Source organism: Rhinoderma darwinii, chromosome 1 (genome assembly GCF_050947455.1).
Source record: "Rhinoderma darwinii isolate aRhiDar2 chromosome 1, aRhiDar2.hap1, whole genome shotgun sequence".
NCBI classification, from domain to species: Eukaryota; Metazoa; Chordata; class Amphibia; order Anura; family Rhinodermatidae; genus Rhinoderma; species Rhinoderma darwinii.
Genome location: NC_134687.1, coordinates 92,114,741 through 92,126,330, shown reverse-complemented (window position 1 = coordinate 92,126,330; position 11,590 = coordinate 92,114,741). Strand labels below are relative to the sequence as shown.

Below are 11,590 nucleotides of genomic sequence, written 5' to 3'. Positions count from 1 at the left end.
CACAGCCGTGTTCTCCAGAGATCAGGCTGTGACGTCACTCACAGGTCCTGCATCGTGTCAGACGAGCGAGGACACCGGCACCAGAGGCTTCAGTTGATTCTGCAGCAGCATCGGCGTTAGCAGGTAAGTCGATGTAGCTACTTACCTGCAAACGCTGATGATGCTGCAGAATCAACTGTAGCCTCTGGTGCCGATGTGGCCGTCACGATGCAGGACCTGTGAGTGACGTCACAGCGTGATCAGGCAGAAGCTGGGCGTTCTGAAGAGAAGTGGATGATACTTCTCATCAGAACGCCCAGCTAGTAAAAGTATTAAAAACGCCCCGATGTACGCACATAATACACGCCCACTTGGACTTTTACTTTAAACACACCCACTTGGACTTTTGCAAGCCTCATTTGCATAAATACAAAAATGGTCATAACTTGGCCAAAAATGCTCGTTTTTTAAAAATAAAAACGTTACTGTTATCTACATTGCAGCGCCTATCTGCTGCAATAGCAGATAGGGGTTGCAAAATCTGGTGACAGAGCCTCTTTAAATAAAGTTTTTTTTTGTGTAAACAAAAAATTAAAAAAAGTTTAAAAAAGAACCATTTTCCCCCTAGAGCATAGTAAAAAATTAAATAAATAAACATAATTGTTATCGCCGCGTCCGTAAAAGTCTGAAATATTACAATATATCATTATTTAACCCGCACGGTGAACGCCGTAAAAAAAAAAAAATGTAAACGCCAGAATGTCTATTTTTTGGTCACCTAATCTCCCATAAAAAATGAAATAAAAAGTGATCAAACCGTCACATTTACACCAAAATGGTATTATTAAAAATTACAGTTTATTCCGCAAAAAATAAGCCCTTATACTACTTAATCGACGGAAAAATAAAAAAGTTATGGCTCTCAGAATTTGGCGACACAAAATAAATTTTCTTTTTTACACTTAGGTTTTTACTTGTAAAAGTAGTAAAATATAGAAAAAACGATATATATTTGGTATCGCCGTAATCGTATTGACCCACAGAATAAAGTTAACATGTTTTAATTGCACAGTGAATTCTGTAAAAACGGCGCGCAAAAAAACGTGGAGGAATCGCTGTTTTTTTCATTTTCTACCCCACAAATAATTTTTTGCCCGTTTCCTAGTACATTATACAGCAAAATAAATGGTGCTACGAAAACCTACAACTCGTCCCGCAAAAATCAAGCCCTCATAGGACTATATCGATGGAAAAATAAAGACGTTATGGCTTCTGGAATGTGGGGAGGAAAAACCAAAATGAAAATCTGAAAGTTGTTTACGACGGGAAGGGGTTAAACAAATTGTTGTTTCTTTGAAAAGTAGTACATCATAAACAAACTATAAAACTTTGGTAGAGCCGTAATCATATTGACCCGCAGAATAAAATGAACATGTCGTTTTTACCGCACGGTAAACGCAGTAAAAACTAAACCCAAAAAACAATAGAGGAATTACTATTTTTTTCCATTCTATCCCACAATTATTTTTTTTTTATTTTCCCAGTACATTATATGAGGCTTTTAAATACTACAACAAGCCCCGCAAAAAACAAGCCCTCATACGCCTATGTCAATAAAAAAGTTATGGCTTTCTGCAGGCGGGGAGGAAAAAAATAAAAATAAAAATGGCTGCAACAGCGGCAAGGTATGCTATGACCTACTTATGATGGGGCAAATGCCTACTGGAAAAAAAAGTGCATTATATTTTTATATAGGCTCAATCTATGCCGCTACTGTTTTCTGAATCTAGTCTATTTTGTATTTTTCCAATATCGAAGGTATGGATTTTATTTTCCTGTTAACAATGGGTGAGGCAGAAATGGGCAAACTGTTAAATTAGAAGGGTTGTTTACATAGTTTTGGCATTGTATGTTTTGTTACCATGGCAAGATTAGTAGAACGTGTTCCTGCATGTGCCTGGAGAACATAGTCGTTAAAATGCTAGTGCCATTTTTCTAGTTTTTCTACATAAACCTCTAGAATATCTACCTGGCAGTTCACTGATGGATTAGACCGACGTTGAAAAACATTAATATGAATAATTCTTGTGGTGTTTTTTTGCCCATTTGTAAGATGGCGTCGCGGAATCAGCTTCCAGTCACGTGGCGGTAGCGGAAATACGGTGACGTAACGATGAGGGGCGGTGACGTAGTTCTGACGGTGCGGTGGGAGATTCTAGAGTTTTTCCTCAGTATCGATAGAGACTAGTTAACGCGGCTTTAGAGCCGTGTTGTTTCGCTGCCAATTTCCCTGAATGGGGATGGCGAGCGGAGACGATGTTTCCGAGTTTCTCAGACAGAACCGAGAAACGGCTGCCTGGGTGGAGGGTGTGAGAGGGGAGTGCGAGTCGGACAAGCTGTGGCAGCACCGGAGAGAGTTCATCCTGAGGAATATGAGTGACTTCTGCGGGGACGAAGATGGACCGCCGCTTCTAGAGTCCAACCACAAGGGCCTGGACCGGCTGCTCGCCTACTCCATGGTGTGGGCTAACCATGTGTTCACCGGCTGCCGGTAAGTGTGAGGCGACTTGTGCCCTGCTGGGACTGAGCGCAGGATTCCACTTGCTCCGCTTTACTTTCCTTACAATACAAATCTCGTGTACGTGTTGCTTTCACTTGCGGCTTCCATTGAATATCGAAACATTCAACTGTTGCAGGACGGGGCGACCACGACAACCATTGTGGATGCCGGAAGTTGAGACACAAATGATCTCACCCTGGAGTTTCCTTTCTATAAAAGTGGATTGGCAGAGTCACGTGATTGCTGTGATACTAAGACCTTATTCACACGAACGTGTTATACGTCCGTGCAAATCACGCGCGTTGCACGGACCTATGTTAGTGAATGGGGCTGTTCAGACTGTCAGTGAATTTCACGCAGCGTATGTGCACTGCGTAAAACTCACGGCATGTCCTATATATAGCCGTGTTTCGCGCAGCACGCAGCCATTGAAGTCAATGCGTGCAAATCGTGCACGGCATACAGAAGCACTTCCGGGTGCCACGCGTGATTCGCGCAACAGTAAAAAGAATGAGTAAAAACAGAAAAGCACCACGTGCTTTTCTGTTTGTCAACATAAAACCAGTGTCATAATGATGCCGGCTGCGCGAAAATCACGCAGCCGCGCACCATATGAATAAGGCCTAATTCTCTTATTTTTGTGTTACCATTCTGTACCTTGGCAATGCTGCCACATTTACATCACATTGCTATTACGCCCCTGGATGATCTTGTACGCATGCAACAGAGAAAAATATATATATTAAGTTCTTATTGCCAAAGTACTGAAAAAAATGAAACTGCCTCCTAAAGTCTACAGTCATTTGTCCACTCCCTGTCCCTTTAGTCCTCGTTCACACCAGCGTTTGCCATTCAGTTTCTCTTTTCCATCAGCAGAACAAGAGAATAACCGGAAGTGGTGATTCCATGTCACCACCCGCGGCCGACAGATTCCATTCAAGTCAATGGGTTCCATCGGGTTTCCATCAAGGTGTCTGTAGTTTTACCGGAAAAAATAGCGCAGCATGCCGTGCTATTATTTCTGGTATTCTCGGCCGAATCTGCAACGGAGGCTCCAACGCAGATCAGAACGAGGCCTTATTACTGCAACCCAATTCTTCCCTATAGATAAAATGTGGACCTGGTCTAGAAAATAGAAAAAATAGTATTCGGCACACTCGTGGCATGGTAACGTGAATTTTATTTAGACTTTTTTTTTTCGTAATGCCAGTGGCTACATATAAGAGCTTATACTTCATATAAGAGCACGGGCCAAAAATGCGGGTGGCAGGCCGTGCCCTCATTCGCTGCCTGTGATTACGGGTACGGCCGTGTTCATGAGGCCTAATTGTGTCGGTTGCTGTATGTATGGAGTTTTTTTTTTTTTTTCTCCTAAAAGCACTTCTTCTACGGGAGTGTAGCTCTGTACATAAATCACCTGACGGAGAATGGACAGTTGGCCCAGAGAGTCCCTGCGTATCAACCGCAACGTCTGAATACACCCTTCCTTCATTTCTGTTCACAATTGCATTGGGATTTTTGTCTGGGTGGTTCAGTTTAGGTTTGTCAAGAATAGCATAGCATGCAGTGCAATTCTGCCATCAAAGCGGCAGGAATACGATGGACCCCACCCAATATGTCACATTGGTCCATATGGCGCTTTTCGGAACAGTTGTTTGACCGATGTAGACAGAGCCTTACTGTGCAGAACGCGGCCTTTTTGTGAAGCTGGCCATGAGTATTAGAAAAAAAAAGAGCAAAAAAAGCACTTTACAATTCAGAGGGGATGTCTACAGGCAATATCATACGTTGCATAGTAACTAATCTAACAATTCTAACGAGACGAGTAAGGACCCTGCTCACAAAAGCTTGCAATCTATAAGGAAGTTGCCCAAAAATGTTGATTTCAACCAGTTTGTCCAATCGTTGTTTTAAACTTATACGTGAACAATCACGATGGCTGTCAAACGACTTAGAGGCTCTGTCACCAGATTATAAATTCCCGATATTGTACATGATGTGATCGGCGCTGTAATGTAGATTACAGCAGTGTTTTTATTTAGAAAAAGGAGTTATGACCTATATTAGCTTTATGCTAGTGAGTTTCTCCTGACCACTTCTGTAGCGTCTCTTCTCTGTGATTTACAGCATAGCAGGCGTAGTCTTGCGAGATTACGATGTAAGCTGTCATTCACAACGAGATCTCGCTGTGCTGTAAATCACAGATGTGCAGAGAAGTGGTCAGGATTCTGAATACACATCACGTCCTGGCTGGAGGTAATGTATATTCATCGTCAGGACACTGCAGTAATGTTATAGTGTATTTATGTGGCTGCACATAGCGATATAGCTATATCCCTATCTGTAGTGTAAATGAATGAAGAGAAGTGTTTGATGCTGATTGGTCAGCGTCATACATTTCTCTCCACAACGCCCACTTGGCCAAAAAGTAAAACACGCCAGTTCATGAAGAAACTCATTAGCATAAAGCTAATATAGGTCATAACTCCATCAAAAATTATCGTTTTTTAAATAAAAAATACTGCTGTAATCTACATTACAGCGCCAATCACATTATGTACAAGATAGGCCACTTATAATGTGGTGACAGAGCCTCTTTAAGGCTGAGGTCAAACCTTGTTTTTAACATGCATTTTTGTTAATGAACTCTCATTGAGAGACATGAGTTTATCAACCAAAACAAAAAAAAAGCATTTTAAAAATGCAACAAAACAAGTTCACACTTGGCGTAAATACTTTGGGATTTCCGTGCAGAAAATGCAGCGTGTTTGCATGAAAAATTTACATGTATCAGATTCCACACTACTTTTCTGCAGTTTTTTTTTTCTGCAGTGCATGGATGAGATTTGATCAAATCTCATCCACTTTGCTGCTACTGTAACACTCTGTATTTACTCTACATGTGAAGCCTCCCGTCCGAGTTGCCACTGTGCGGGTCCTGTTTTCATGTATCCTCATAGACTTGAGACTATTGAGGGATCCGTGAAAATAGAACACGTTCTATTTTTCAATTGTCCCTTCACACGGTCCATTGAAACAACGGCCATGTGAACGGCCCCATTGAAATACATGCGTCCGTGTGACGGCCGTTGTTTCAACGACCGTCTCACGGACGTATATATCATTTCCGTTTTGTTTTTCGGGCTGAAAAATCGGAAGCAGAACACCTCCAAACATCTGCCCATTTATTTCAATGGGAAAAACGGCGTTCTGTTCCGACGGGCTGTTTTACACGGCCGTTTTTTTAAAACGGCCGTGTTAAAAACGTCCACAAAAAAGAAGTGCAAGTCACTTCTTGAGCCGTTTTTCAGTAAACTCTATAGAAAAACAGCTCCACAAACGTCCGTAAAACGCAGCTAAAAACGCGAGTTTGAATAAAAAACGGCTGAGAATCAGGAGCTGTCTTCCTTTGAAAACAGCTCCGTATTTTCAGACGTTTTCTAGTAAGCGTGTGCACATACCCTAATGTGTATGGCCAGCTGCCATGGAAGGAATACCCAGAAATACCCACTACTTCATTTAGTGGGTATGTCTTCATAGTAAACTGTATATCTCTAAGTTTTTCTTAAATTGTTTCTATTTACGTTTTACAGATGGAAATGAAGTCACTATGGCAGCTGTTAATATATTTTTGTATATATATATTTTTTTTTTTATAGTTATCCTCATCCAGTTATGGATAGAGTCCTTAAAATGGCAGAAAATATAAAGGTGACTGATGCTCCAATTCATACAACCCGCGATGAACTGGTTTCCAAGGTGAAGAAAAGAGGGATTGCAAGTAGCAATGGTTAGCAGAACATAGATGTAAACATTAGGAATTTACTATAAGTTTAATCGCTTCAATGTTTGGTAAATAAGACCTTTAGGGTATGTTTGCATGTTTTTAATTTGCTGCCGATGTGTCCACAGCAAATCCCACCCAAATTCCGCCGAGAATTCTGGCCGAAAGTCTGCACCAAATTGTGTTTAATTTGGTGCATATATTTGGCCATATTTTGCCACTGCGGAAGCAGAAATGGGAATACGGAAAATTGTACTATACTCCCCTCCACGGGTCTTCTGTAGCGACGTTCCCCTGCTCCCCAGTCTGGCCTCCTGGGATAACGTTTCGTCCCGTGTGACCGTTGCAGCCTGTGACTCGGTTGTTTCTGTTAGTCCCATAGACATTGAATGGAGCCACAGCGCATACTCGTCCACCGCTCCATTCAAGCTCCTTCTCTCTGTGGGAAGGTCTGGAGATAGAATGGGGACTTGGGACCCCCGTTCTCATGATTGGTGGGGGGCCCATGCAATCGGGCAATTATCACCTATCCTGTGGGTCGGTGATAATTGTCTATTCTGGTACAACCCCTTTAATGCAAATATTGGCTCGGTTAACTGCTCACTTGTCCAGGTGTTTTTATTTTGGGTTTTTTGCAATTTTTATTTGACTTTTCCTAACGAAGTTTCCGTACATCAAAAAAACACAAATTTCCCCAACACACCTCCCCCCCCCCCCCCCCCCCCCCCCCCCACCAAACATGTGCATTTGGGGAACAAGATATAGGATAACAAAGAAGAATCTGTTCCAATTACAAGATGAGTAATTTGCAGTACAGTAAGCAGATATCTTCGGGTAGTACACATAACATACAGAATACAGTGAGAGATAGGACATTCCAGTGTCAATAAAGCAAGAATATAATCACCATACATAGGAGAACTCTATAAAGAGCAGTGCAAAACATGGAAAGAACTGTCTGGCAAGGATCCTGAACAACGAAAACCCTCCCACAAATCCCCTTGAGGACCTGTGAAATCTGACATTATTGCTAATTACCCTAACCAAGCTCTATTTCCCACAAGATGACTTTTAAGATTTAATTGCATCAAAATACTATTGTATGTGTAATGATCAAACTGAAGGTATTTGTCTATTTCACAATAATTCATACATCAATTTTTTTTGCAGATGGGACTGACCTGTGAATATATCTTAACCCGTTAGTGACCGCCCCATAGTGTTTTTTCTCGGCCACTAACGGGCTTTATTCCGATGCAGTAGCCTTTTTACGGCGCTGTGTCGGAATAAATGGACAGAGCAGGGAGCTGTTAAATCTCCTTCTCTCAGCTGCCAGAGGTAGCTGAAGGAAGGGGCATCCCTGATCTAACGGGTGAGATCGATATCCGTAGCGAGCGCCACATCTGAGTGGTTCTGGATAGAGGGAGGGAGCTCCCTCACATCCCACCGGCACCTTGCCTCTGATCACCGGGTGTCTGTGTCTTCTATGGCAGCCAGGGTGCCCAATAAAGGCCCCCAGGTCTGCCTGTAGTGTATGCCTGCTAGGTCATAACAGAGGCATGGCCTCGCAGATGCCTGTCCGTTTTACACGGACAGGCATAATACATTGCAATACAGAAGTATTTTAGTGTATTATAAATGCGATTGGACGATCGCATGGTAAAGTCCCCTAGTGGGACTAGTAAAAAAGTTTTTAATGAAGAGCAAAAAAAAAAAAAAATTAAAAACCCACTTTTTCCCCTTACAAACTGCTTTATTAAAAAATAAAATAAAGTTACACATATTTGGTATCGCCGCGTTCGTAATGACCCCGACTATAAAGTTATTACGTCATTTAACCCGCACGGTGAACGTTGTAAAAAATAAAATAAAAAACAATGCAAAAATTGCTGTTTTCTTTGAATCCTGCCTTTAAAAAAAATGTGATAAAGTGATCACAAAGTCACATCTACTCCAAAATGGTACCAATAAAAAGTACAAGTCGTCCCACAAAAAAAAAGCCCTCGTACAACTGCATCGGCGAAAAAATAAAGTTATGGCTCTTCAAATATGGAGACACAAAAACAAATAATTTTGAAAAAAAAAAAAGGTTTTTACTGTGTAAAAGTAGTAAAACATACAAAATCTATACAAATTTGGTATCGTTGCAATCGTAACAACCCGCTGAATAAAGTTATTGTGTTATTTATACCACACGTAAACGGCATAAATTTAGGGCGCAAAAAAGTGTCGCGAAATTGCAGGTTTTTTCTATCCCCCCCCCCCCCCCCAAAAAAAGTTAATCAATAAATTCTATGTACCCCAAGATGATTATAACTTATCCCGCAAAAAACAAGACCTCATACGGCTATGTCGACGCAAAAATAAAAAAAAGTTATAGCTCTTTGAATGAGACGATGGAAAAACGTAAAAAATAGCTTGGTCATTAAGGTCTAAAATAGGCTGGTCACTAAAGGCTTAAAGCTTGCCCAAACACATTAGAGAAATATTGTCAGGATCCTGGCTGTTGCCATTCAGAAACAAGGATAAGGCATGTTGAATTTAAATGCCCGATCCTTGGTTCTGCCAGACATAAGCTGGCGCCAGAACGGCCCCCCACTCCCCTATTGAATTAACATGCATAATCGGCTGAGTTGGTTGTGTATGTTTAGTTGGATATCGGGTGGAGAGCACTCAATAATACCCTGTGGAAAACAAAATAGTGATGTAGATTGATCTGGAGGACAGGACACAACCATATATTTCATGCTCTCATTGGTTTTAATACTATAGTATTTTCTAAGTCCTCCCAGAATTGATATACAGAAGTGGTAATATAATTTTTTATTTTTTTTATTTTTTTATGCAGAAGGGGTAGAAGATGAGCCCTCTAAGAAGCAGCGATCTACTGATGGAAACAGGAGAAATTCAGAGGCCAACTACCAGCAAAGCTCAAATGTCGCTGAAGATGAAGCACCAAGGACAGATGCAGGATATTGTGAAACTGATGATCAGGAATGCAAAAGTAATAGTGTCTCTCGCCCGGCCGCAAAAGTCCAGTCACCAGCTAATACAGGGAAAGCTACTCGCAGACTGACTTCTGAGGACGTCAAGAGCCGACAGTCTTTCTTTAACAGACTATACAAGAGAGTAGCTTGGAAACTGGTGTCTTCAGGTGGTTTCAGTCCCAATCTCAACCATACGGAGGTTCTGAGCTCTTCTGTTGAGTCTTTAAGCTCTATACTGGACATTGATTTTGTGCCTCTGAAGGATTTGGCAGATTTGCCACAAAATAAGACCACTCAGGAAAACATTGTGTGTGAACTGAGATGCCAAGGTGTTTATCTTGGCATGGGCTGTGGCAAAACAAAAGAAAATGCAAAAGCTGTGGCTTCTAGGGAGGCAATAAAAGTTTTCCTGAAGAAGAAAGTAGTGGTAAAAATATGCAGGAGGAAATACTGTGGTCAGGAGGTTGAAGACTTGGCACTACTGGATGAGGAATCGCGCTGCCCAAACTTGCCCCCTGCCGTGAGAAACCCCCGCGATCTAATCTAACATCTTTGTTTGGACTATAAATACAAAATAGATGCCTCATACCTTATACATTAAATGTTATGTTTATCAAATATTTGTTTTTTTTTTTCATGAGTTTTAATAGGTAAAGTGTTACCAATCTTAACTGGAGTGTTTTGCTACAGAACTTGGAAGCAGTTTTTTTTTCTGTTTTTGTTGTTTCTTTACTACCTAGGTTGTTTTTTTTTACTTTTGCGGTTTTACATGAATGAAAACATTGATTTGATTTTAATGTTATTTTATAATTAATTATTTGACATGTGGCAATCCCCTAAAGTTTGTTACATCTTGTCAATATTGTTTTCTCTACAGAAGAACATCAGAAAGTTACATGAAATTGATTTGATTTTTGTTTTCATATTTATTGGATCTTTTTAGATGTTCCTTGTTAGATATCATTGGGGCTATGATTAAAGAGGCTCTGTCACCAGTTTATAAGTGCCCTATCTACTACCTAAGGTGATAGGTGCTCTAACATAGATAAGTTTTGTTTTTTTTAACTTATTTTTTATGGAGTTATGACTATATTTCATTTTATGCTAATTTCTTCTAAATGCCCAACTGGGTGTTAGTTTACTTTAGAGCAAGTGGGCGTTGTAAGGAGAAATGTATGACGCTGACCAATCAGTATCATACACTTATCTTCATTCATGTTCAGTTGACAGCCAGCCAGGAGGCGATGTCTTTTCGTTCTCCCGATGCTCCAGTAAAGTTAATGAGGGACTAAGTCACAGCACAGCGTGATCTCGCGAGATCACACTGTGCTAGAAGTACAGCTGAACATGAATAAAGAGAAGTGTATGACGCTGGTTGGTCAGCGTCATACACTTCTCTTTACAACGCCCACTTGCTCTAAAGTAAAAAAAAATGCCCAGTTGGGCATTTAGAAGAAATTGACATAAAACTAAAAATAGTCATAACTCTAGTCAAAAATAAAAGTAAACAAAAAACGTATCTACATTACAGCACCTATCACCTTAGGTAGGAGATAGGGCACTTATAAACTGGTGACAGCCTCTTTAAGAATAACTATTTTTCATTAACCGTTTATATTTTAGTCTGTTTCATGACAATTACAGATTTGACATAATTAAAAGTGACTTTCATAGCGGCATGTATGTTTTATATTTTTTACTTAATTTTAAGTAGATTGGTTCCACCTAACAGGGTAATATTTGATTTAAGTCTTACGGCTGGATTCACACATACAGTTTTTGGCCTTGTTCACATCTGCAACCTGTTTTTTGTTTATACATAAACAAGGATGCAGAGTCGGATCCATCATATGACCTATACTAACAGAGCCTGACGGACCCCATTGACTTATAAATAGGTCTGTCAGGTTCTGCCATGGTGTTTGTTGTTTTGATGTAAAAATAGCTCTGAATGCAGCACTATTTGTCCAGTCAAGTATGACGGAATTTTTAACTTCCGACGCAGGTGTGAACAGAGCCGTAGACAAAGCCAGGTGTGGATACAAAAGTGAGGAGTAGTATTTATACTTCCTTTTTGATAAACTTCTGGCTTTGGCTGAAGGAAAGACTTCTCTATTTTGTATCTACTCCTGTGTTTGACTTAAAAACCGGGCCAGAAATCGGCTGCAATTTTTGAAACTTGCATAAAGGGGTTTTTATCATTGCTCATGACAGCACCCATGCGAGGAGACCACATGGGTGCTGTCATGAGCGAGATAAAAAGGCTCACACCCCCTCCAC

General features: G+C 40.7%; 1 protein-coding gene across 2 annotated transcripts; it reads left to right on the top strand.

Moving 5' to 3' along the window:
* The first annotated feature begins 2,135 nt into the window (after positions 1–2,135).
* On the top strand, positions 2,136–10,987 carry CDKN2AIP (CDKN2A interacting protein). Of its 2 annotated transcripts, none has more exons than XM_075860206.1 (3): positions 2,136–2,530; positions 6,199–6,329; positions 9,172–10,987. In XM_075860206.1, exons 1-3 carry the CDS (start codon positions 2,274–2,276, stop codon positions 9,855–9,857), a joined length of 1,074 nt encoding a protein of 357 aa, XP_075716321.1. In that variant the 5' UTR covers positions 2,136–2,273; the 3' UTR covers positions 9,858–10,987. The 2 variants fall into 2 exon arrangements, with proteins under 2 accessions (XP_075716321.1, XP_075716322.1); XM_075860207.1 differs by having other exon boundaries at positions 6,199–6,298; positions 9,172–9,265.
* Positions 10,988–11,590: the final 603 nt, after the last annotated feature.